Here is a 27,496-nt window from a genome sequence, read left to right on the forward strand (position 1 = left end):
AAAAGTTTTTCAAAAGTTTCAGGAGGTTAACCGAGAATCACAGCAGCCGTGGCCGAGCTGCAGAGGATAATACTGGGACGTAACGCTACGCTTTCCTGGTGACTTTAGGAGAAAATCCCCACCGATTTTGGAGCCTTAATTTTTATGTGAACTTAATAAAGGATGTATTTCTACTAAAAGCCCAACTTGAAACGTTGGAAAATTTTCCACCGAAATGGAAGGGAATATTCCATGGATTATTTTGTCGTTTTTATTGTTTATGCATATTTGTGAAGGTAAGTCTAATTCATTGACTTTAACGATTAATATCAGTGGCGTACAGGTGTAATGATACGACTGGACATGTCTGAAGAGAACATCCACCGAACGGTTTCAAATAAAAGTGGGACCATCGTTGAATGAGCATGGATATGTGCAAAAAAAAGGAACTTTTTATTTGTTTCTTATATATATTTTTTCAGTTTATTAGACTAGTAGTTTGAGTCACACAACTTAACGGATAATCTCCAAAGTTTTCCGAAGCCCTATGAAAAGCAACAGATAGCTCAGTGATACCAAAGACACACATCACGTGTCAAAATATAACACACAGTCTGTTAATAAATCTCGCAATGCTGTATGGGAAATTAGATATTTTTTTACATGTGATCTGTGCAGTGTTTGGTCTTCTTTTGTTGGAGAGGTCTGATGGCACTATGAGCGCAGCTGCTCCATCGAGTTCATAAAACCGGAGTGTAGAAGTAGCTCCTATAACTTCATCAGTCATCAAAAGTTTGCCAGAGGAGCGTTGGCTTGTGCCATGATGTTTAATATAAATGTTTCCTACATTGTGTTGTGTGTGGTGAACATTTGTTTAAGCAAAAGCAGGGAGTGATGAGCCGAGGTTCCCCCCTCCCTCTCTGAACAAAGACCTTTTAAACAACTGAATATCTTTTCCCTGAAAGCGGTTGAGCAAAGACAATGAGCAAGATATGATAAAGTACGTCTCTAAAGACAAACTTGTTTCCAAGAGGAAACAGTTCCATTATGTATTAGTCTGTATCTCTATCACGAAAACACAAATGTTTATCTGCTTTTGGGAAGTAAACAGCAAACATGCGGGTGTGTCTGCAAGATGCCTCAAGTAGCAAAGGGCCTGGAGTCCAGAAAGACATGCCTGAAATCTGTATCATTGAGTTTAAAGCATTTATTTTTATTTTCAGCTGTTAGAGTTTATAAAAATAAAAATAAAAAATTTCTACTCAGGCTATTTCAACAAGACACCATTTGTAGTTTTGTTCCTCTTAAGGTTAAATTGGAATAAAGTAAATTGACATTTGAGTGGTTCTCTAACTAATTTCTTTATTTTCCACAGGGTTCCGTTGCGTGGATAAATACAGACCGTGTGAAAATGGAGGGACATGCTTAGATTCACCATCTCGATGCATGTAAGTGGAACATATGTACAAATGTACCAGGATGAGACCTGGGCCAAAGCTTCCTTTCTGCCTCTAATCTGGGTCTGCCTCAATTCATAAATACACCTTTTGAAAGGAAACCGAACCAAACATGTCTGCATTGTGTGTAAAATGATTATTTGTCAGTTGGTTATTCAGAGATTAGGGGGACGATCTCATTTCTAATCTGATATTCAGCCTGAAGTGAATCTGCCCTCTTTATATCTTATTGGCTATTAAGTTTGCATTCACATTAAAGTAGTGAAAGATACCACATTGATTAGGCCTACACAGATGAGCATCAGCAAGCCTGAACATGTTGGGCTGCCACACTCATCCTTTGCACCTGTTAGGGAGCTTTGTCAGATATAAATCACAACATTGTGCTGCACCTAACATGAGTCAAGTTTTCATTTTCTGTTTTTCCATTGTTATTTCCAAGTGTCATATTTTTCTTTAATGTACACTTTTTTATTAGCAATAGGACTTCAAGGCTCTAAACTTTTTGATTAATTGTCTTTGTTTCCTGCCTGCTTTGGGCATTTTTGAGCTCACATCTTTTGACAGTGATAAGGCTTTTGTTTTTCAAATTGGTGAGGGGGGTTGGTGTGGAACCCTATTACAATAGTTAAATAGCCTACAGTGTCTTGCCCGTGGGTTTGTCCTTTTAAAAACCTTTAGCTGAGGAAACATGCCTGAGTGTTTCAGATGGAGGAGATATAGTCACTGATAGAACAAAAAGCTCCTTGGTTGCCAGCTGCTTCCCTCCAAAACAGAAGACAGAAACATTTATTATTTTATTGCAGTTTACAACAGTGCAGAGTTCAAAGTTGATTCAACACGATGAATGCAGTTTTTGTAAGTCAATAATAAGGAACATATTTGTTTCATTTATATGTTCTTTTAAACATAAAAGTATTAACTTAATTTTGTAAAGAGATTATTCAACCAGTGGTAGCCAGTGCACACTAGCCAATGTATAACTTGACTGCAGGAGCAAGTAACTACCACCCACATTTTTTTAATCATTAGCTGGAGCCAAGATGGATGAGTGTCATTAAGTGAGTAAATGTATAATGCTATGCAGCCAGATCTTTTTTTCAGCACATCTAACATAATATTCAGAGCAAATTCATTATTTTTAACACCACACAAAAATAGCACTTCCTGCTAATAATGAAAACTCTCAGTACTTATTTTTAATGTCATCTCATCACAGGGACACAATTCATTCTTCTTTCGTGTTCTTTTAGTCTTTTGTTCTGTACATGTGTTAGGAGTGTAGGAGTTGGGCATATGTAAGTATACTGGTTTAGCGCCAAGAAAAAGAAGCACTCACAGTGCAAAGGGAAATGATTTCTAATGGAATGGGACATCAAATGCCACACAGTGTCGAAAGAGTCCCATAGTAGGGCAGAGCAATGGAGCGAAGCGTGGCCACATGAGAGTGGTCAGACCAGTCGTAGACAGAGGTGAGTGGTGGAGCCACCCCACCCCTTCCCCTGGGAGCCTACAGAAACAGGAGATCCAAAACAACAGAAAAGATCCTTTCTTCTACCAGATACCTGCCTGTAACCCAGCACCATCAGAACAGGCCATAGAGAGGGAGAGAAGAAAGGCCACAGCAAAGTGAGGCCAATACAGAGTAGAAAGACAGAAACAAAATGCAGATACAGATACATGTTTTGGCATTTGAAAGGAATTCGGAGAACCAGCAGACAACAACCTTGTTTGAAATCACCACTGTCCCACAGAACTCCACACATTATACTGTGTAGAGACCACGTTCATCTGTTCCTAGTTGCCCAACCACTGTTATTTAATTTTTCTTATGGAAAGTAGCTTCTCAAGTGTCAGCAATACTATGTGTATGGCTGCTTTCCATTGTTGCTGTCCCAGATACCAGTGTATCCCCTGTCTTGCTGGCAAACACAGCTGATACCACACTATAGCTTTATAATGCAAGAAATCTCAAAGTTCTCTCATTGTTCTCTATCTTGTTGGTTTCTTAATGTGTCTCTAAATGTGCTGAGACTTTCTCCTCTTGGGACTTAGTAAAGATTGCAGGCCAGAGTTGCTGATAGGGGATCACATTAGTAATCCTCAGTAAACTGTTCAAGTGAACAAACACTCTGATACCAATTTTACTTGTTTCAGTGACCCTGGTTCCATGACCACACTCCCAAGCAAATGATATTGACTGCAATTGCTAGTCAGATGGTTGAACATGATGTAGAACGAGTGGTTGCATTACAATTCCTAAAGTTATCCCAAGAAAATTGAGATAGTTTTACTACACGTATAGGTCAGGATCTTGTGTGGATAGGGTATATTTACCAATCACCAGCAGTATGATATGAGCTAACTTGTGTTGAGCTAAAAAAATCCATATCATAATATGAGTTTATGTGAGAGGTCGTTTAATCAAGGAACGTAAAAAAATGAGTTTGATAAAGATGATTCCCATTGACATGGAAGCATCGGAATCGGCATAGCCTTCCCTGTTTGACCAGTTTGGTTTGGTTTGTTTAAGAGCTGCAGATAAGCAAAGAATTTAGGTGACATTTTAGAGTTCTGCATGTCTGCTCCAGAGATAAAGTTGCTCAGGAACACCATTTCTGCAACCAAGTTTTAAGCAACACTGATTGACATGGCATAGATTCAAAATACAAACCCACCTTGTAATGTGAGGTTTTACCTAAATTTTCTTACACATTGTTATCTCTGACCTCAGTTTTTTGTGGCCCAGAATTTTGAACTTGACAGTGAAGGGTATATAGTGTCACAGAGTGTATGGCCTTCTACGTGAGAAGTAAGGAAGTCCAGTTAAAGAGCCTTTGGCCCCTCAGCTCCACCCTGCGAGGAGAATGTGTGACCACAGTGGCATGGCCAGAGGAGAGATAATTAGGCAGATTGAGAGGGTGTCATTCAGAGAGGATCCAGCTGGAGGGAGCAGACTGGGGGTAGGGAATGGGTAGAAGGAGGCTGGGAAGGGGGAGGGAGTTGGGGGCAGGGGGGACTGCGTAGAGGACAGCTGGTGGATGTTGTGATGGTAATCCAGTGAAGTCAGATCTTGACAAAGGGGAAGCATAGGGCCAGGTGCTGCCATTGAGCAGTCAACCGCCCCCATACTGTGAGAGACAAGCTCGTGGAGGAATGAAGCCGGTAGCTCTCAGTCCCTCTAGCACATGTTGCCTCTCTCACAGTTCAGTGGCAAGACGGTCCTTTTTTTTTTCTCCCTGTGTTGTCCCAGCTCCGGCAGCTCATCCTCTGTATCCCAACACAGTGGCAGGTCACAGATTACGTTCAACTCTTTCCTCTCTGAACTGAAAATGGAAATAAATGGGCTTCGCCGCTGTGTGAGGCCCATGGATGGATACAGTGGTTCTCTATTACATTATAAATGCGTTGCCCTTGCCCTCAGAATCAGAGTTAGCATATAAATTGTGAGTGTGTTATGATGTTGTGACCCCGTGGCTACTCCCAGCCTCTTATAACATGACAAAAGAGGACATCTTTGACTTTGAGAGGGAACAGACTGCAAAGAGTGTAGAGTGTTGTTTCCCTAGTAAAAAGTTTGTATCTTACTACTTTATTTCACCTTTCTAAAGAACACAAGCAAGAGCAGGAACTGTTCATGTATTTGAAAAGACATGATACATACTATTTCTCCTTTTTTTAATAAAAGATTTCTCTAGGAAGGTTACAGCTTTTCCAAATGGGAAATGCAGCACCTACAATTGATTTACTTAAAACAAGATGAACAATACATTTTTTTGGAATACAATTCACTTAGAAGTGGAAACATGCCAAGGCACATATTTACTGAAAGACCCTAGCAAAGAGACAGATTATATTGTTAGCTTAGTTCAGAGCACCTCAGGGCTAGTGTTTTCTTTGGCATCTTTACGGTGGATTAGAAAGGAATGCTTAGTAAGATTCCTCCTGTCCCTCTGGTGCTTTCAGGTTATTGTCCATACCTCCCATCCATTCACCCTGGTAGCCCCTTTAGGAATGTCTTTAACAATACTGTCAGCCTTGTCTCGAATGGGATGTTTCGAATGACTTGTTTGATTTGCAATTAGTTACTTTGCAATTTTGTGAGGCTACATATAGCCCATATCACTCATGTTGTCCTGACAGGCAGATGGAGCCATTGTCGTTATTCAGGAAAGCTAGTTTCATGACCTAATAGGACAGTGGCCATATCCATGAGGAGATGAGCACTATCTGACCAAGAGGTTACACCATCATTGGGAGGAAGATTTTGGTTTGTTGTCTCTTCCACTTTTTTGATCATGGCTGGAGACTGGGAGCTGTGGTTCCCAGGCCCTGTCACAGGAAGTGGAGCCTTCTGACCTCTCTGCTACACACATCCTGTCTTATCAGAGAAGCTTAAGCAGCTTATTCAGTGTACTCTGGTCTTCATGCTCCTCAACATACCTCATTTTATTTAATCCCTCCTTCTTAGCACATGGTGGCATTATGTTAGCATTGTATCCTTTATTGCTTGGAACTGTAAAAATTAAAAGTTATGTGCTCACTCGCACGTCACACACATCCTGAAAACTAGTCCAGTTGACTGGTGTATTATTATTCTTTTAGGAGTCGATGTATGTCTGAACCACATGCTTATGTAGGGATAAGCCTACCTCTAAAATCTCATCTCCTGGCTATTTTTTCTTCTGAAGAAATATTTAGGCAGGCTTGATTGAAATAACTGAGGCCCGCCAGCAAAATTTCCCTAGTCTCTCCCTCTCCTTCAGAAGAGGAAGGGATGGGTCGATCATTAAATAATTCAGGAAAAGACATTTGCTTTTCCACTAAGCAGACTTTCCACAGACAACAAAACAGCATTTGCCAATATTTACCTTTTCCTAATTTAAGATTCATCAGAGGTTTTTGGACTTATTTTACTTTTCATTCAGTATGACTGACTGTCCTTCTTTAACATCTCTAGTAGTTCTTCGGGTGACAGCAGTAGATAATAAAAATAGATAGATAGTTGTTTTCCTAGTACTCTCCTTAGCTTTTCACTTTTTGTAGTTCTATTTAATCTACATGAATTGTGCAGCAAATTAATTACAATACATGCCATTTGAATGACTTAGATATTTTTGCCACATTATGTTTGTATTGTTATGGCTATCTTGAAACCAAACATTGAACAAAGCATTGTAATTGATTGTCCATGTTGGGGATGGGGTCTTTTTAAAAGTACAGTTTCAAAGTTTTACGAAATCTGGTTCAGTTTAGGTGGTTGGGTGGGGTTTTTTGTGGTTGAGTTCAGTGGAGAATGCTTTGAAAGACCTCGACCCTGGGATTCATGCAGTGTGGTTATGGGCAAATGCGGTGCTATTTGAAAAATGTCAGGGAGTATTCTTTGCAGAAATCTGTTGACACTTGAGGCAAATTTGTTCAGATAGTGTATGAACTAAATGTGTAAAAACTATGAGTTTCAGGCTTTTCATAGCAGTATTAGTGAGCACGTATTAAGAAAACCATATTTTTAGTTGTTTGTTGTTAATGCAGATGATATGTGAAGAGCTCAATAGGTTCTAGATTTACCTTCTTATACATAAAAGGCTGAGTGTTTAGGAGCTGTCAAAGCTGCGAAGGAAGGAAGGATAACGGCCCCTCTAGTTTTTTGGTCAGATGTATTACTGCTTTTTCCAAAAAGAAAGTTAAGTGTCCTTATATTCACATGTTTAATATTCATTCTCTAGGGGTGCTCTGGAAACCTTCCTCTGGAGATTTCAATACCTCCATTGTGTGTATAAGCACAATTGTTGAAACAAACTTTGCACTTTAAACTGTGAAACATGCATCCTTGTAGACATGATCATACTTAATTACTAGACTGAATTGGTCGCGCATGGCGCTTAGTGCTGCCTCCATATGTAGAGGATCAGTTCTCTGAAGTGGCCCAACTGTCCTTACGAAACCCTGTCTCCCAACACCCCTTTTTCTCACTCCAGCTCTCTCTCACCATGGGTTACTGTTGCCAGGCTACAGCCCAGGCCTGTTGGTCCGTGTAAGCCCAGGCCTGAAAGACTAGCTGTTTGGGTCACTGCTCCCCCCAACACTTTCATACAAAGGAGTTCTGACTACTTTAGCTCTTTTATTTGGGCCACAAAACACTGCCCCAACCCCCAATCTGGCTCTTCGCTGAGAAAGGGAGAACCAAGCTGAGGAGAGCAGAGCAGAAGAGGCTGGGGAGGGAGAGTGGGGGGGTATGGATGGGCTCCTGTTGGCAGTGTGGTGTCAGTATGGACTCACATAAAGGAGTAGAGCTGGTTCCTGCTTGCTTGCTGTAGGGGGGGGGGTCATTGAGAGAAAGAGACAAAGTTTTCAAAAAGATTCATATTTCTTGCTAGACTGTAGTTCTGTTGTTGCTCTTCCTCACATTCGGAAATGCCCTCTGAGATAGGAGGACTCCTTTGTACTTGCTTGCCACACTGCTTTGTGGAGCATGACTATGTGTATGAACCGTGTCAGAGATTACAGCCTCTTTGTTCACAGGTGAGCCACCCTTTGACCTCTGGCAGAGTAGCTGCTATTGTATAGGAGAGGATGAGCTCAGGTTACCCTGCAGTGACCCAGAAAGCAGGAAAACTAGCATTGTGTTACACGAGTATAGGTGACAGAACTCAAAGCATTAATCAAACTGTTTTAGTCAGAAGGTCCTCATACCGAATGCAGAACAACTTAGAACAGCTGAAATATTAAAAATGTTTTATTTGTTCTTTAAACTATTCTTTGTTAAATGTTTGATCATTGCTATCACTTTCTTTCTTTTATAAACTGTTCTGTGGATCTCTTTGGTTTCACAATACTACCTTTTCTTCAGAGGCTGAAGCTGGTTGTAAGTTTCTTTTCATTGTGTTTGGGTGTGTAGTGATTGTTGCATGTGTTTGCCTTGTTGCAGTGGTGCCTTTGTGTAACAATCTTGAAAATGTGTTAAGTGGAATTATTAATGCATGTGTTTGTGAAGGATGACTACATTTCTTGATCGGTGTTTTACGGCCTGTGTGTGTGTGTGTGTGTGTGTGTGTGTGTGTGTGTGTGTGGGCTCGTCCCATGAGGAAAATATTACAGTTGTTTTGGCTTAAAGTCTGGCAGGAGAGGTAGACACCAGACACCCAGAGGTGCACTGACAGATGTGGACAGATGCATGGTGCTGGTGCTGCAGCTGGCAGAAGTCCTCATATGTGTTGACACGGAGAGATTAGCCGCTCTTGCCATCCCTCCGCTGTACTCAGAGACCTCCTCCTCATCTGCTGAACTCTCTTCCTCAAAGGTCAGAAGTCGCCACTCACTAAATATGACTCAGGGGCCCATTGCACAACAGAAGCCTGCACCTGCCGTTCACATCCTTTTCAAATAAGGCTGGGCCCAGGCGAAGGCACAGTTCCTTGTCCCGCTTTTCCCAGAGGCCGTGGAATCCACGAGGTTGTAAAGAGCCTGATAAGGGAGCTCTCAAGTGCACCAGGACAAAGTTGCATGTCTCTCACAGTCTGTGCTCCGATAGCACTCTGATTTGTGTGTTATGGGAGTAACATGTTGGCAATGACTCAGATCTAGACAAAAGAATGTGTGTTTTGGCTGCTAAGTTCAGTGTGCATTTGTAAGAGAGGACAAATAATTTATCAGGCATAACTATTATCGTCATTCTTACATACACACACAAACACGCATGCAGACATGTATGATAACACACACATAAACACCAGTAAACTCATTCTTATAGCTTTAACACAAATACAAAAAGGTCCATAGTGTCTCAGTGGGGAAGAACATCCTGTTCTTCATTCCTTGGTTTCATCTCAGTCAAATGCCCACATTGTGGCTCCAGAAGAATTTGATTTTCAATCTGTGTAGTATTTTTCTATGATCAACTTTATTTATTCGGCCCTATCAAAGCTGTCTTTGTTCCACATTTGTGTTTCATTTTTTAGTGACACCCTAGATTCCAGACATAGTTAATTTGCCTCTAAATAAACCCAGCCAAGCCATGACAAATAGCCATGGGGACCATGGGTGGGGGGTGGGGATGGGTGATTGGCTGGGTGTCAGGCTTGCTTGTTCGTCTGTGAGGTTGCTAGGGTAACAGGGATTGTGCATTCGGATAGAGTGCTGTGTTTTCAGAGCAAGGGACGAGGGATTACAGGAAATATGACATGACATTCTTTCTGGACGAGACCACTCTCTCTTCCTCTTAGTTGCTCTCCCTACCAGTTGTACCTTTTAAAGACATTCTCGCCTGCAGAGCAGCCCCACCCAACTCCCTCCAGCCTGAGTGACATTATCATCACAATTAGACAGGGGACCTCTGACATCTGACCTCTCAGCGCGTGAGAGGAGGGGGCTGCTAAGGGTAAAGCCAAGCTGGTGTTCGCGGGGGTGGGGGGTGGCTGTAGGAGGTGTAAGAGTAGCTGTAATAACTGTGTTTCAACATCACAATTAGTGCAGCTTCATATTAACTTCCAGACTAAATCTTAGTGCCTTAGTGTTTGGGAAAGTCTTATGAGGCAAGAATCATTTGTCATTTCAGTCATAGAGGGGAGTCAAAAAAGCACATACAAAACCAAGATGAACTAACACCAGTGTAGTGGTAAGAGGAATAGATAAAAACCCACTGTTGATCCTGCCCAGGGGTTCTTCTCCAATGAAAGAGAAGATAGAGCCTAAGGGCGGGCTAACACTCAGCCGTCACTGCCCTGTCAATAGCATCAAACAGGCTGTTTGAAGAGTGGGCTTGTATCCAGCCTGGGGCACTATAGGTTTAGAGTTACCAGTTCATACTGGACTCCTTAGTAAGCCCAAACTTTATCTGCACTCCAATAGGACCTCTGCAATATGAAGCCCTCTTCATATGTTTATCTCTCCTTCCTAGTGGAGCAGGTATAGGTTAGGCTTACGCAATGTCTGTGGAGTAGAGCAACGGCAGCAGTTTAACTGTGACTATACAGAGTATGTTTAGTCACAGGGTTGAGTGTAGGTCACCCATATTTTGGCAGTTCTCGGAGCACCATATACAATTACTGTAGTTACATGTATAAAACAAAGAAAACCGACTTGAAACAGAAAATACGCCGAAATGGGAAATTGAAATGTGGCCTGTGTAGTCAGTTGCATTGATTAAAATAGGGACACAGTATCTGTCCCATCAGATGCACATGAAATGGACAACTGAAAAATGGCTGAAACACTTTGTCTATACAGTCACTGGGAGGAGGATGTGTTGTTCCATGCAAATAGTACTGCTGCTTCTTCTGTTCATTTCATGTGTGCTGTGTGTTGTCCTCCTTTTTCTCATGTCAGTATTTTTTGGCAATTGTTAAGTTTCCACACCGCTGTTTCTGGGTGTGTTCTTTTTCATATATGAGAACAGAAACAAGAGCTGAGGTGCGGAAAAACCGTAACAGTGGAGGAATGTTAGCTGACATGGGGAAACTGAGGCTTTCCATCTGGAAATAACAGAGTGTGTCTTGTGAAGCCTATAAGACAGAGTGATGGTCTGTCTCCATCCTCATTTTGTCAATTTGTTTGAGCGTTTGTGTGTCCTATGCCATGAACAATGTACTGCATTGCATGATTTGTGGTTGTGGGGTAAGCTATGCTAATACAAATTCATTTTAGGACCCAGAAGAATTGCTCATGCCAAGGTATGAGTCAAGCAGCAGACCTTGCCAAGATTTTATTGAGCCCTGATTGCCAAACCCAGAATATGATGAGAACTGGGCTATACTGGAGTTGGATTGTCACAGCACTGTCTTTAATACCGTAGCTTGTCAGCTTGTTTTGCAGTACAAAGACATCCTAACGTGTGAATGTGTGTGTCAATTTGTTTTTCCAGATGTCGTCCTGGATTCATTGGTCCTCTCTGTCAGCACCTGGATCCCTGTCATCGATCGCCATGTCTGAACGGAGCAGCTTGCAAGAGTCAGGTGGTCAATGGCATCCCACAGTACACCTGTGTGTGTCAGAGAGGGTTCAGAGGTACATCCATCACAATTTGTCTCCATTTGAAAAGATCACATGTTAGAAGTGAAACTGAAAGTTTCCACTTTAACTGAATACAATTCACTACTTAATCTCCAGGCCAAGACTGCTCCCTCATTGATGCCTGTGCCACAAGTCCTTGTGCCAACGGGGCCCGATGTGCCAATTGGAATAACCACTACAACTGTTCATGCCCACCTGGCTTCCAGGGAAAGAACTGTCGCAATGACATTGACGAGTGCCGCAAGCCTGGCGTGTGCCTTAATGGTGGCCTCTGCATGAACACCCATGGGTCCTTCCGCTGTCAGTGCCACCCTGGATACAGTGGGCGCACATGTGAGGTGTCCACTGTTCCCTGTGCCCCATCTCAGTGCCTTAATGGGGGGACATGTCGACAGACCAGTGACCATTCCTACGAGTGTGCTTGCCTACCAGGTAAAATAGCTTAACAGAACACACATACAAACAAATTAAGAGTCAGTGTGTAGCTGTTTTCCCAGGCCCTTAGCACAGTGTTACAGGAATACAGATTTTCCCAGCTTGATGACGTAGCTGTTGCTGGGATTTACTCCTCTCTCCCAGGACAGCTTCCTGTGTGCTATTAATAGCCACTGATGGGAGATGGGATTGTGGGAGAGTTGAAGAGGCAGCCTATCGTCACTCTACTCCACTCTGTTTTTTTCACAACACAAGGAATTCACTTTATGGACCTACTGTATTCCCACTGGGGAGCTGACAGGAAATGTCTCTTGCCAGAGAGGAAGTCATTGAAACTGTGAGAGATTATAAAACAAGCAAACACCGCAGGGAGTGCAGGCCTCTGAGCCAGGCAGAAGTCATGGCTTTTGCTGGCATCGTATGGGAACCATCATGAGAAGATGTAAACAATCAGACACCTTCTGAACCTTTTTACTGCCCACTTTGCCGTACACGTCCTCTCGTGTGGGAAAAATGACTCAAGGTTATGAGTAGAAATGATTAGTGTCTGCGACAGGGACCTCTCAGTGTTTAATAAACTCTCAGTCTGTGTAGGTTACTATATCTGTGTATCCTAACTTTCTTCTCTCTCCATCTGTCTCAGGGTTTGAGGGACACAACTGTGAGAATAATGTAGATGACTGTCCAGGTCATAAGTGTATGAATGGAGGAATATGTGTGGACGGAGTCAACACCTACAATTGCCAGTGTCCCCCAGAGTGGACAGGTACAGTTGGTTCTATATTTATATAATATTTGAAATAAATACATTCATATATATATATAGCCACACACATATATTAAGGTGAGAACAAATATGTTACCTACCCACAATAGGGCAATACTGCGCAGAGGATGTCAACGAGTGTCTCATGCAACCAAACGCCTGCCATAATGGGGGTACTTGCTTCAACACCATTGGTGGTCATACCTGTGTTTGCGTCAATGGTTGGACTGGAGATGACTGCAGTGAGAACATTGATGACTGCGCCATAGCTGTTTGTTTCAATGGTGCTACCTGCCATGACCGTGTAGCATCATTCTTCTGCGAGTGCCCAGTTGGAAAGACAGGTATGTGTTTAACAAAGGGCCACTGTGCCTCTTTTAGTCCTGGCTGCTAATTTATAACTGCCAATTAATAACTGCCACTTGTTTTTTTCTGTGCTTTCCCCACAGGTTTGCTGTGCCACCTTGATGATGCATGTGTGAGTAACCCCTGCAATGAGGGCGCAGTGTGTGACACCAACCCGCTTAATGGTCGTGCAATTTGCACCTGTCCTGCTGGCTTTGTAGGAGGTGCCTGCAACCAAGACATGGATGAGTGTTCAATTGGTAAGTCTGCTTTTTGTCAGTGCTGGGGTCTTATGTTTATATGGCCCACTTTCTTTTTCTTTGAGTGTGTTTCATATACTGATTGCCAGCTTTCTACCCACAGGTGCCAACCCGTGTGAGCATTTTGGCAAATGTGTGAACACAGAGGGCTCCTTCCAGTGTCAGTGCGGTCGGGGATATGCTGGCCCACGTTGTGAGATTGACATTAATGAATGCCTATCCATGCCCTGCCAGAATGATGCCACTTGCCTGGACCGCATTGGAGAGTTCACCTGCATCTGCATGCCAGGTATTCAGACCTATTCTGTTATATTTCAGCAGTAAAACAATACAGAACATCTCAGTTCAGATTGATGTCATTAACATAGGACACCCCAAAACCAAAAGTAGAATGGTATAACTATTATTATTTAAACTTGACCTAAAGTAGCATTATCTACATTGCTGCCATACTGACTGCCAGTGTAGACTGTTATGTAATACATTCCCATTGACATTGGGGGTATGGAGGCACTTCTCTGCTCTCAGTGGACTGTACAGGCCAGACAGGGTATTAGTTTGGACTAAGTGATGGTTTGGACATTCAATGACAAAAAAACAGTGAAACTCTCACGCACAGTCCTACATGCATCCTGGGGTTTTGGGAACTATACAAATTAGAGCTGGGAGTCGGGTCTATAGGACTGGATGTGAGAGAGGGCCAGCAGTTAGGGGGAGGAGTGTGCTGTGAATACTAATGAGTGGTAGAGTGGTGGGAATGGAGCGGAACAATAGGGCCCCTCTGTGCTCCACTTTGCACCCCTCATACACACACAGAGGGAAAGAGGCCTTTTCCCAGAGCCTCTCCCCCTCCCCCTTCATTTCCAGAGACAGACCCTTCCTCTTCACCCTCCTCATCATCAGCCACCCTGGCAAAGCTCATGTGGAGCTGGTGATTATTTCTGATTCCACGCTAGCCTCTCCCCAGGGGCAGCACTCTGATCCACACTCTGTTTCACCTCAATGAAGGAGTCCTTCATAGTTTGCTAATGCAGAATGTATAACATGCATCTGGTGAATGGGGCACTGACCCAGGGAGGGGTAATGCTCTATGGACAGTAGGGTGTGGTGATTTCAGGTCAGTAGAGTGGGAACACTGAGGATGCTCTAGGGATCCTTTATTCCATCCTGTGGTTCAGCAGTGAGCAGTGTCAAAAACTCTGAGGCCTCCCATGACAGAAGTTTCCCACGGATCCTTTTCTCATTGCAAAGAGCACACACAGTCACACAGATGCCATGCTGACTTGAACGGACATACTTGTACATAAAAACTAAACATAGTGAATGTGCTTTAATTTATTTTGAACTTCTGTCCTTCAGGCTACATGGGGACTTACTGTGAGATTGACGTAGATGACTGTGAGAGTAACCCATGTGTGAATGATGGCATCTGCCGGGACATGGTCAATGGCTTCACATGCACCTGCCAGCCAGGTAAGACTTTTTTTGGCTGACCTTTATTTCTTTTCTCTGTGTTAATTCCTATTCCTGTTCAAGTCCAACTCACTGACAGCAGCAGAAAGAACAGACAGCCAAAGTTTAAATGTCCCCAGAACCAGAGGAGGGAGGGTCAGCCGTGCTACTTCTGTCTGCTGGTGTTCAGAGCCACCACTCATAAAAAGACAGGCCCAAAAGCCTGCCTATCCTCTCCTCTTGCCTGAACAAAGACACTATTGTGACCCCCGCCTTCCTCCTCTGTGGAATGTGGAAGGGACAGCAGTCTCCCTCATCCTGCCCTGGTGGTGGTGGGGAACAGCAGTCCTGCTAATGAGATTCTTTTCCAGGTCCGCAATTTACATCTGGGACAGACGTCCCCCCTCCACCCCCCATCTAGCTATTGAGCCAGTGGAGCTGATGCGGGGGTGGGTGGGGGGGAGAAAACAATCCCACCGTCTCCTCTAAATCCCCCCCTTACAGCCCAGGCACCAACACAGACCATCTTGACACTGTTAATCAACTGAGCAGTGTGCTACCAATGCACCAATTCACCCCTGTCTGGGCACTGTGCCCACTGATTTCAAGCCTGCTCAGTTTCTCAAGCATTTCAAGACAGTAGATTTTATTATTATTAGTAGTAGTAGCAGCAGCAGTAGTAGGAGTAGTAGTAGGTGCTGTTTTTACATACATGCATCCTGTAGTGAACTGGAGCTGCATTAAGTTCCATTTTTCTACCCAGAGATTCCAAGCTACCTGATAAAATTATCAATTTATTTTCAGATCTATCTTGAATGAACTACATTGTAAATCACCCTTCACAAACATTATCAAGGCCACAGGCTTTTTTAGTGAATTTTGTAGTGGTGATCTTAGATTTAGTCCAAGTGCACAGATGACATGTCCTTAACTAGTCAAGAAACTCTCCAGACTCTCCAACCCAATCTTAGCTAGACATCACTAACCTACCCAAAGACCTTTGCCCTTGAGAGAAGAGACAGAACTGCCCTCTGACCTGAGCATGGACCCTTCTACTGGACCTTCTTTCTGACCCTTCACCTCTGTGTTTGCATGTCCCAGGGTTTACTGGCACCATGTGTCAGATCGACATAGATGAGTGCGCCAGCACACCATGCCAGAATGGAGCAAAATGCAACGACCGTCCCAATGGTTTCGAGTGCCGCTGTGCAGAAGGTAAGGGCTTCTGTACCTAATAGTTGTGAATGGATGGAATTGGATGGATGGATGGAACTGTTATACAGTCTCAAGATGTCTTCCCAGGCAGAAGAGCAGGCGAGGCTTAACCACATATTGGGCTGTGTTTAGTCTTTGTTAAGTGTTCAGTGTTTTGGGGGGTCAGTTATTTTTCTGGATGTCTGCTGGCCAAGCAGACTGACTTGAGGCCCCTAATCCCACTCTTTCCCTCATCGGCTCTCTGGATCATGGGGTCACTGAGGACCAGCAGTTGCCAAGAAAGGAGCCTTGGTCATCACCCCGACATCTGTTCATCACCCCCCACCCCCAACACCACCTTATGCTGCCTCTTAACTTTCATTCCTTCACATTCAGTCATGTCCATGTTTGAAAACAAGGCCAGATACAGTGAGCTGTAGTTAGTCTTGTCCCTAAGACTGCATGTATATGCTGTGTGTATTGTGGGTATACATTGATATTTAACATGTTTATTTGGACCTATGCCTATGGAGAAGCCTCCTTCATTGTTTCAGTGGCCAGCTGCTTGGTATTCCTTGTGTTTGTGGGCCCCTTCTGTTGAGTGAAGTGGCCCTGTTTGACGTGGTGCAGTCCATTGTTCCCTCCGCCACTGAGAACAAAGGCAGGCCTAGGAGGCCTGTGTAGGGCCCTTCTTTACTGCTTTGCCCAACTCAGCACTGCACTCCACACATACCACAAAAACTAACACTAACTTGCCTAACACAGACACTGTCGACATGGAAACCACAGTGATCAGAACCCCAAACTGTAGAAACCTTTATAAAGAAAACATGAGAGACAAATTCAATGAAATAACAAATGAAAAGTACAAAGGAAAATACAAAGAGATTAATGCTTTACTGCATCAAATAACATCAATTTCTCTTTTTGCTGTTTTCACTCTTTAGGTTATGAAGGAACGCTCTGTGAGAGTAACATCAATAACTGTCAGCCTGATCCATGCCACCATGGTACTTGCATAGATGGCATTGCCAGCTACACCTGTAACTGTGATGCAGGATACACAGGCTATCGTTGTGAGAACCAGCTCAATGAGTGCCACAGCAACCCCTGTCAGAACGGAGGCAAATGTGTGGACCTGGTCAATAAGTACATCTGCCAATGCCAACATGGAACCTCGGGTAAGAGGAAAAGTCCATAAACACATAGTTAGATATTAATAATTCAAAAATGTAATTTACTTAAACTGAAGAACAAATCCTGATGTATTGTCAGATGTCTGTTGCTGTTAAATTTCTAGAATTCTAAAGTAACACTTCTTCATCACCACAGGCACAAACTGCGAGATAAACTTTGATGATTGTGCCAGTAACCCATGTGACTATGGCATCTGTAAAGATGGCATTAATCGCTATGACTGTGTTTGCAAACCTGGATTCACTGGTAAGGCCTTCTAAAAATAAAAAACACAGTTTTGCGCTAAAAATCAGTCCTCATTGGAAATGTTGACAAACACACGTTGATCATGTCTCCTGCCAGGTCCCAAGTGTAATGTGGAGATAGATGAGTGTGCATCAAGCCCCTGTAGGAATGGGGGGACATGTGTGGATGAAGAGAATGGATTTCACTGCCAGTGCCCTGAGGGCTTTAAGCCCCCTTACTGTTACTCCCAGGTGGACGAGTGTGGCAGCAGCCCATGTGTCCATGGCTCATGCAGGGATGACATCAACGGGTATGAACTGTTGCAGCCTTTGTCACAGTTTAAAGTGACTCACATGCTATGTCATAACAAGGAGAAACTTGGCATGAAAACCTTGCAAGCTTGTTGTTTCAACTTGTACATTATTATTGACTGTACTTCTGTATTTCCAGTTACCGCTGTGACTGTGAGCCTGGATGGGTGGGGAAGAACTGTGACTTGGACAGGAATGACTGTTTGCCAAGTCCATGCCAGAATGCTGGCACATGTATCGACCAGCTCAATGGCTTCACCTGCAAGTGCCGCCAAGGCTTTCGAGGTGAGAGGGTGACTCAGTAGTACAACACAGTAAACCACTGAACCAATCAACATCAACAAAATTATAGTACAAAGAGAACAAAACACATATGCAGCACCTGCAGTAATTGAGGTCACAATTGAGTATCTTCCTTTATGACTTCTTTTAGTCTAAAATATTCCTACCATGTCTTCCACCATTTTCTTTCTCCTCAGTGACAATGGTCTACCTCCCCCTAGTGGTGTATTATAAACATACAGCTCATTCACTAATGTCTTCTCTGCCCTTCCAACAGGTAACCTCTGCCAAGTGAACATCAACGAGTGTGCATCCAGTCCCTGTCTGAACAAGGGTACTTGTGTGGATGGTGTGGCAAGTTTCACCTGTGTGTGTGAACTTCCCTACAGTGGACCCACTTGTGCTGAGGTCCTCACACCTTGTTCCCCTAACCCTTGTGCCAATAATGCCATCTGCACTCACACACCAGACTACTTGGGCTATCAATGTAACTGCCAGCCAGGGTGGCAAGGTTAGCACATATTTTTATCATCTCCTGCTCAACTGTTGTGGGAAAAATTTCATAAAGCCTTAATTTATAAACACTAATCTTGAGTTAAACTGAACTATACCCTTCTTTTGTATTCTTCAGGCCAGTTGTGTAACATCGATGTGAATGAATGCATTTCAAACCCCTGCAAGAACCGTGGGACCTGCAAGAACACGCTTGGAGGCTTCCTTTGCTCCTGCAGAGCTGGATATACCGGGCTGACCTGTGAAACAGACATCAATGACTGTTCTCCTAGTGAGTTGTCACATAAAGTTAACATGCTAAATTGCCCGTTGTTGTTTAAACACAATACCTGTAAAGTTGTCCTCTTATTTTGTGTCATCAGATCCGTGCCTAAGTGGAGGTTCCTGCACCGATAGTGTGAACTCCTTCCATTGCAGCTGCCTGCCAGGCTTTACTGGGCCCCGCTGTGCTTTAGAGATCAATGAATGCCAGAGTTCCCCCTGCAAAAATGGAGGCTCATGCACAGACTATGTTAACTCCTACACCTGCACCTGTAGGCCTGGCTTTACCGGTATCCACTGCGAAACCAACATACCTGATTGTACAGAAAGGTGTGTGTGTGCGTGTGTGTGTATGTTTCAGTCATGGAGATATCTCATGTTTTACTCAATTTGTTCATCCACCCATGGATAGAACTACTGAATGTGACATTAAAATTCCAACATTTTGTGTCCTGTCAACAGCTCTTGCTTTAATGGAGGAACATGCACAGATAAAATCAATGGCTATTCCTGTACGTGCCGCCCAGGCTTCACTGGCTCCCATTGCCAGTATGAGGTCAATGAGTGTGACTCCCAGCCCTGCCTCAATGGAGGCATCTGTCAAGATGCCCTGGAGTCCTTCCGTTGCTCCTGCCCAAAGGGCTACACTGGCAACCGCTGCCAGGTACACACTCACTCACAAACACTCTTGACTGTGTCATTATACCATTTATGTTTTTAGATTAATACATTTTTTCATCTGCCTTTGCCTCACAAGACTCCAGTTGAGTGGTGCAGACGCTCATCTCCCTGCCAAAATGGAGGACGCTGTCGCCAGAAGGATGCTTCCTTTGTCTGTGAATGTACTAACGGCTGGTCTGGACGTTATTGTGACATCTCTAGGGTCTCCTGTGAAACAGCTGCTCGCCAGAGAGGTATTTTTATGTTGTTTACATGATGAGATTTGAACTCTGCATTTGTGTTTTTACTGACTAATTTAAAAAAACATTTCTCCAAAATCATCAGGGCTCCAGACGGATGAGCTATGTCACCATGGTGGTCACTGTGTCAACACTGGGAATACCCATTATTGTAAATGTCCTGCTGACTACACTGGAAGCTATTGCGAAAGCCAAGTGGACCACTGTGAAAACAAACCTTGTCGCAATGGCGCCACCTGCAGGGGATATGTGGGAGGGTACCAATGTGATGTGAGTCTATTGCTTTGTCAATATTTTGGGCTTTTCTTTCAGCCAAGTCAGTATTTGCACTGTGCTTCATCACAATTGTGAAGAAGTGTAATTTTAATTGTCTTCTGTATGTTGTTACAGTGTATGCCAGGCTATACTGGGCAGAATTGCGAAATAGAGATCAATGAGTGCCAGTCTCATCCTTGCCAGAATGGAGGCACTTGCATTGATCTGGTGGGACATTATATCTGCTCCTGCCCCCCTGGCACACTGGGTATGTTTATTATCAATGACAGATGTCACTATATATGAATAAGACAATAAATATATAGTAATATTTAAAAATCCACTTCTTTTAAAGGTGTTCTCTGTGAGATCAATGAAGATGACTGTGCTCCACCCCTGAGACTGCGCAATGCTCCTTCTAAGTGCCTGAATAATGGCACTTGTGTGGATAGAGTGGGCGGATACCGCTGCAATTGTCCCCCTGGATTCACAGGAGAAAGATGTGAGGGAGACATAAATGAGTGTCTCTCTAACCCCTGTAATCCCACAAACAGTCTTGATTGCATCCAGCTGCCCAATGACTACCAATGTGTCTGCAAGCCTGGCTTCACAGGTAAGACAACTAGAGGATCACCCTGTTCTCTCAATGTGAATTCTATTTGTGTAAAATATTCTCTTCCATTTGTAGAGCTTTACCATCAATATGTTGTCTTTAGGTCGGAGGTGTCAGAGCAGATTCAGTGTGTGTGAGTCTCAACCTTGTCAGAATGGAGGAGCCTGTTCTGCATCCAGTGGCTCTTCAATGGGATACACCTGCACGTGTCAGCTTGTAAGTGTATATTCATGTTTAGGATATAAATATCTAAATTGATTTTGTTGTTTGTGCATTATAGCCTTCTTGTTTGTGTTTTTAAATTTCACTATCTAAGTGCATAAATTATGTCTATCTTTAGGGTTATACTGGGCCAAATTGTGAAAGAAGCATGTCCTGTCGGGAGCTTTCCTGCTACAATGGAGGCAGCTGTGCACTGACCACAAGGGGGGCACGTTGCACCTGCCTGCCAGGTTATGGTGGGCCCCAGTGTCAGCACCGCAGTAATGAAGGTTGCTCCTCACAGCCCTGCCGGAATGGAGGTCTGTGCACTGAAGAGACCAGCTTTCCATTCTTTCACTGCCAGTGTCCCAGTGGCTGGACAGGCAAACGATGCGAGCAGAGCAGCAGATCCACTGAGCTACCAGCACCCTCATGCCCTCTAGCAGAGTGTCGTGGGAAAGCTAATGACAGTGTTTGTGACAAGGAATGTAACTCATTCCCTTGTCGTTGGGACGGTGGTGACTGTTCTCTAGCGGTGAACCCTGGAGCTCATTGTACAGACCCTCGCTGCTGGCGTGTCTTCAACAACAGCATGTGTGATGAGTCCTGCAACAACGCTGAATGCCTATATGACAATTTTGAATGCAAAAACAAGGAGAAGGTTTGCAAGTGAGTTTACCTTTACTGTTAACAGGATTTCCCTTTTTGCTGTACTGATTTGAGAAAACTTGAGCTTATCCTTCTGTTTTTGTCATCTCCAGTCCAATATATGAAACCTACTGTATCGATCACTTTGCTGATGGACAGTGTGATCAGGGCTGCAACACCGAGGAGTGTGGATGGGATGGCTTGGACTGTGCAGTGAAAGTTCCAGAAAACCTGGCTGATGGTGTCTTGGTTTTGGTTGTCTTACTGCCTCCGGAGGAGCTTCTCCGCACAAGCACAGCTTTCCTTCAGAAACTAAGTGCTATTCTACACACTACACTGCGCTTTCGGCTGGACCACAATGGAGATGCCATGATCCGCCCGTACACCCGCCAAGAGTCACGCCTGAAGCGGGAGCTGCAGCCTCAACAGGAGGTCATCGGGTCAGTCAGGCATATAGTTTATATAAAAGCTGTCTTTCATATAGGTTGTACATGACACTAAATATCTGCCTCTCTGTTATTCTTGCAGCTCCAAAGTGTACTTGGAAATAGACAACCGTATGTGCTCTGAGGGCTGTTTCCCTACAGCTGACAGTGCTGCAGAGTACCTGGGAGCCTTGTCAGCTCGAGAAATTCTGCGCTTCCCTTACCCAATCATACAGGCCCGTGGTGAGTTGGAAAACTTAAAAAACACAAAATTAACTAGTAAGACTAAAGAGGCACAAATGTGTGATCACTGCTTTGTCTTCTCACTACAGGTGAAAATCCACATGATCCATTTGTCCACATACCTCAGTGGGCCAAGCTAATTCTGGTCGGGATAGCTTCTCTTTTCGTTTTGATCATCCTTGTGATAGGCATGTTGATTGCTCGTAGAAAGAGAGAACACAGTACCCTTTGGTTCCCTGAGGGCTTCTTCCTCAAGAAGGAACCCAGCAGCAACAAGAACCGCAGGGAACCCGTGGGACAGGATGCTCTGGGAATGAAGTAAGTTATTTGTGTGCAAATCTTGTCACTGAAAGTAAAGTTTTCTTGCACTTCATTGTTTAACATGTTAATCTATAAACAGACACATGCCAAAAAGTGTGGATGAATCTCTCCTTGGCGATCACAGTGACCAGTGGATGGACTCAGACTGCCCAGAGGCAAAAAGGCTCAAGGTCAGTTACAATTTCTTTCCAATTATAAATTGTGCCCATCAATTTGCATACACACCAGCACAAGAACATATATGTACAGTTCACAACAGCATTTCAGTCTATGTTTAGTAATGTTATGAAAGTAATGGGAGTTTTCTTGTTCTATGAGTTCAGGTTGAGGAGCCAAGTATGCTCTCAGACAGCGAAGATGCAGTGGACAGCAGACAGTGGACTCAGCATCACCTTGCAGCTGCAGATATTCGTGTGCCTCCCACCATGGCCCTCACCCCACCTCAAGGAGAGTTTGAAAGCGACTGCATGGATGTGAATGTTCGAGGTCCAGGTTGGTAGTGAGACAATCTAAGTTTTAAGATCGCTTTCTTGGAATGATCTTTTGTTTTGAGAATTTGAATGGACATAAACTCACCCATGTCTATTTTCATCTCCTACCAGATGGTTTTACACCTCTGATGCTGGCGTCATTCTGTGGAGGTGGCTTAGAGCCTGAGATAGCAGAGGAGGAGGAGAATGAGGAGTGTTCAGCCAACATCATCTCTGACCTAATCTACCAGGGTGCATCCCTTGCTGCTCAAACAGACCGCACTGGTGAGACAGCACTCCACCTTGCTGCCCGCTATGCTCGTGCCGATGCTGCCAAGAGATTGCTGGATGCCGGGGCAGATGCCAATGCTCAGGACAACACAGGACGTACGCCGCTACATGCTGCAGTGGCTGCCGATGCACAGGGTGTCTTCCAGGTACACAAACATCAACATATACTTATATACTTATTGTCCATAGCAGTGATAACCTATATCTTATTTCAGCACATACTGTATGAATTCTAATGTCTAACCCAACATTTTCCATCCTCCTAGATTTTGATCCGAAATCGGGCTACAGATCTTGATTCCCGTATGTATGATGGTTCCACCGCACTGATCCTGGCAGCACGACTGGCAGTAGAGGGCATGGTAGAGGAACTCATCACTTGTCATGCTGATGTCAATGCAGTTGATGAATTGGGTAAGTGTGTCTAATTTTTCATTGTCTTGATGCAGATATTCCAGTTTTTTAAATAATATTCACGCAAACCACAGATGTGCATAATCTCATTGTTTATTGTCTATTTTAGGTAAATCTGCCTTGCACTGGGCTGCTGCAGTTAACAACGTGGATGCCACTATCGCCCTGCTGAAGAATGGTGCAAACAAAGATATGCAAGATCTCAAGGTATGACATTCACTTACACTGTTTTAATCACTCCTCATCAACCACATTGATGGCTTAAAATGGAGACATAGTTGTGTCTAACACAGCCTCTGTTTTTCTTTTCAGGAGGAGACCCCTCTGTTCCTTGCAGCCCGTGAAGGCAGCTGCGAGGCTGTGAGGGTGCTGTTGGCTCACTTTGCAAACAGAGAGATCACAGACCATATGGACAGGTTGCCGAGGGACATTGCTCAGGAGCGTATGCACCACGACATTGTGCAGCTTCTTGATGAGTACAACACAGTAAGGAGTCCCCAGGGCCATGGAGGGGCTGGACACCATCTCACTGGGGGACATACTCTGTCTCCTCTTATGTGCCCTCCCTCTGCCTTCCTACCTAGTCTGAAGAACACCCCACAGGGCAAGAAGAACCGCCGACCTGGGGCAAAGGGTTCTAGCCTTGGAAGCCAACATGCTACCAGTCTGAAGGAGTCGGTCAAGGCCCGCAACAAGAAGCTGACCCTGGACATGCAGAGTGCCTTACTGGAGAGCTCTGTTACCCTGTCCCCGGTCGACTCACTGGACTCACCCCACGGGGGAGCTAGCAATGCTGGCTATATTACCAACCCCACTTCCCCAGTGGCCATGCAGTCACCAGGCCTCTTCCATTCTTCCATGTCTGTCCCAAACACCCCAATGGTACATAGTAGCATGTTGGAGGGAGGAGGCCCCTTTGCAGTGTCTCTAGCCCAACTCAATGACCTGGGAGCTGGAGGAATGTCCTTGCAGGGACGTGTCTCCATGGCTTCAGATGTCAACCATGGCTATGTGCTGAGTTCAGGCCAAATGGGGCTCAACATGGGCATGGTCAGTCCTGTCAGTGTGCCCTTTGACTGGCACAACCGGATGCCCCCCTCCTCCCAGTGTAGTCAGCAGGTGGTGAATCTTGTGCAGAGTAGCCAGGCGGGCATGCACCCCCAGAGCCCAGCCATGCAGCAGCAGAACATGCTGATGCACCAACAGCAGATATACCGCAATACCATGCTGCAGCCCACACCTGTTACCTCCACACCCACTATCAGTCCAGTTAAGCTGCCTTCCATTGCCGAGCAACAGCAGCAGCAACAGCAACAGCAGCAGCAGCAACTCATCAACCACACCATCACCAACCAGCAAAACATAGTCCGTATGGCCACCTCCACCCCACCAACACCCCAGACCTCTCAGCCTCCACCATCCTTCTTCCAGCAGCAGCAGATGCCTCAGCAACCTTCTCAGCCCAAGCCTCCTGCTCAGCCCCCACAAGCAGCCACACCAGCAGCCCAGCCCACTCAGGCTCTGCCCGCCCAGCCTAGTGGCAGCACTGCAGGCACAGAGGATTACCCAACCCCTCCCTCCCAGCACAGCTACTCATCGGCACTAGATGCCACACCCAAGCATTACCTCCATTTGCCCAATGAGCATCCCTACCTGACCCCCTCCCCAGAGTCTCCTGAGCCCTGGTCCAGCCCCTCTCCTCACTGCGTCTCCGATTGGTCAGATTCCACACCTAGCCCAGCAGTTGCTGGCCCTGCCCAGACCCAAATTACTCAAATCCCAGAGGCCAATGGCAAAATGCAGGTGTTTGCGTGAAGATCTCATGGCCCCTGCTTGAAAAGGGACTTGGGATAATAGAATTTGTGGACTGGCTCTTGTGCTTGTCTGTGTGTATATGTGTCAGCCTGTTTCCAAGATTTTCATTGGATTTGGATTGACTATGTTTATCACGAGGACCGTCTGCTAGTGATTTTTGCAGAGAAAAAAAGTAAAGGGAAAATGTATGTTGTCTGGAAAAACAGCAGACAATTTAATGAAGTAATTCTGTCACAGATGGACTTGTTTTTTATTATAAAAAAAGTATATGAAGAAACCAAGTCTTTAATTTGAAAGACTTAGGGATGCTCTCCTGGAAACTAACAAACATTTAAAAAGTAGACAAGAGAAAAAAGTAAAATGTTGAAGGGAATTCATTTATTTTTATTTATTGTTTTTATCTCTCTGAAATGCTTTTTTTTACTGCTCTTTCTGTCCTAATGTGCCAGCCCCTTCTATTGTATATGGCCTACATTTCTATTTAGCCAGTATGGCAAATGATGGGAAAAGAATATAATTCATCATTCAGACCAGTTAGCAGACAGAAAGAGGAACTTTCACCTCTCTTGACTGATATTTATTTGGACCAACAACAGCCGGTAAGGATGATAAACTGGTTCTAGCAAATATATATTAAGAGTTGCTCAGCAGTAGTGATATGTTCTGATTGATTTGTGGTAATTGATTACTTTCTATATGAGTATTATGAATAAGAATGTAGACGAGTGTCTCTGAAGCACTTCAAGTGACCAGCCTCAAAGGGCAAGTGTGTGGGTCAAATACAACATTTAACTACAAGTGATAATTTATGATATATTGGTAGCATCCTCCTCATGACCTTTCAAAATAAATCAGTTTTAGGTGTAGTGCTTCCATTTCAACTGTAGTTTGACTCTACAGGACTCTTACCAGTTCTACTGTCAGCCCTAATACCGTTCAGTTACTGTTTCAAACAGAATTATTTTGCCTGTAAAATCAGCCTCTCACTGCCTTTTTTAGTTTATGGTTTATTTTTTGTTTGTTCCATTTGTTTTATACTCTGTATATTTGTGAAAACCATGGATACCTTTTTTTTAACATCACGTCAGATGTACTAAGTTATGCCTATCAGCTGCTATTTTATATCACTCTTCCCTGCAAACATTCCTCCATTTTGCCTGTCTTGTTGAGTCTGGATGCTGTGCCCTTTGGCACCAACCAGCACAGACAACCAGATGACAGACAGGTAGAAGTTTAACTTGTTTAATCTGCATCATGTCCTCACTGGACTAAATAGAAACATTCCTGGACTATCTGTGGCAGTTTAGATCCCGTCAAAACCTTCACCTTCTCTCTGGTAGTGTGGTGGAGTTGTGGTCAGTGTGAGTGTGTGGCTGCTGGGCTATGACTGCTTGTGCCCTGTCACTCCTCAGGGAGGTGTTTTATGGCATGCAGCGGGGCAGTTCCCCTTGCATCTACAGTAGCTTGCAGTCCAGGGGCCATGGAGTTACATCTTAAGATGATTGTTAGAAGAGACTGAAGGAAAGAACGCTACTATGTAGTGCTGCACCCTTTAACTTTTTTACAAAATTCTGAGATGACACTCCCGGCCATCCAGCTAACTTTGTGTAATGTTTGACCAACTCTTTTTCCCCACATGACTTGAGTGTGTAGGACAGGGGTCATCCTGCTCTCCTTAATGTACCGAGGGCATTTCACCATAAAGTCAACTGATGATAGTAGAATTTTATGACAAAGTAACTACTGCATTTTCATATTGTGGCATCATGAACAGAAATGAGTAGGCCACCACCCCTAGCTATTACTTTTGTGGTGACCTAACACTGCCCCTAGTTGTGTCATAGACTGAGTTTATCTGTCATTCATTGTTTTATTCTGTTCACTATAGACTCAGACTTTGTTTTTTGTTTGTTTTTTATTTTTTATATATAACTGGTCTTTCAATTTCCCTACCAGGTCGCACTAAGTGTTCTGTACATTTCAACCTCCCAACTTCTGTTTGTAAATATGTTTGTTCTGGGTAGATCTTTGCTTGAGAAGTCTTATGTTTCTAAAATGATTGTTATGTACTAAAAAGGACAAAAATAAAATGTACTTCATTTAGCATTATTTGAAGCTGAGGCTGCGACTGATATTTTATTGGTCTTGTGTTATTAGAACAGTCATAGATATTTTCTATCATTATTAATTTCTAT

At 44.0% G+C, this 27,496-nt stretch overlaps 1 protein-coding gene across 1 annotated transcript; it reads left to right on the forward strand.

The window, feature by feature from the left end:
- Nucleotides 1-27,416, forward strand: notch3 (notch receptor 3). The gene is made up of 33 exons (XM_010730356.3): nucleotides 1-275; nucleotides 1,355-1,427; nucleotides 11,296-11,438; nucleotides 11,541-11,876; nucleotides 12,523-12,645; nucleotides 12,756-12,989; nucleotides 13,095-13,250; nucleotides 13,354-13,539; nucleotides 14,610-14,723; nucleotides 15,804-15,917; nucleotides 16,844-17,077; nucleotides 17,229-17,339; nucleotides 17,436-17,628; nucleotides 17,769-17,914; nucleotides 18,189-18,422; nucleotides 18,543-18,695; nucleotides 18,787-19,015; nucleotides 19,148-19,349; nucleotides 19,443-19,599; nucleotides 19,691-19,875; nucleotides 19,996-20,128; nucleotides 20,216-20,473; nucleotides 20,577-20,689; nucleotides 20,814-21,343; nucleotides 21,436-21,762; nucleotides 21,851-21,990; nucleotides 22,080-22,308; nucleotides 22,391-22,481; nucleotides 22,635-22,803; nucleotides 22,914-23,218; nucleotides 23,339-23,486; nucleotides 23,596-23,693; nucleotides 23,799-27,416. Exons 1-33 carry the CDS (start codon nucleotides 215-217, stop codon nucleotides 25,299-25,301), a joined length of 7,428 nt encoding a protein of 2,475 aa, XP_010728658.3. The 5' UTR covers nucleotides 1-214; the 3' UTR covers nucleotides 25,302-27,416.
- The last annotated feature ends 80 nt before the right edge of the window (nucleotides 27,417-27,496 follow it).

This window comes from Larimichthys crocea, chromosome XII (genome assembly GCF_000972845.2).
Source record: "Larimichthys crocea isolate SSNF chromosome XII, L_crocea_2.0, whole genome shotgun sequence".
In the NCBI taxonomy this organism is placed as follows: Eukaryota; Metazoa; Chordata; class Actinopteri; family Sciaenidae; genus Larimichthys; species Larimichthys crocea.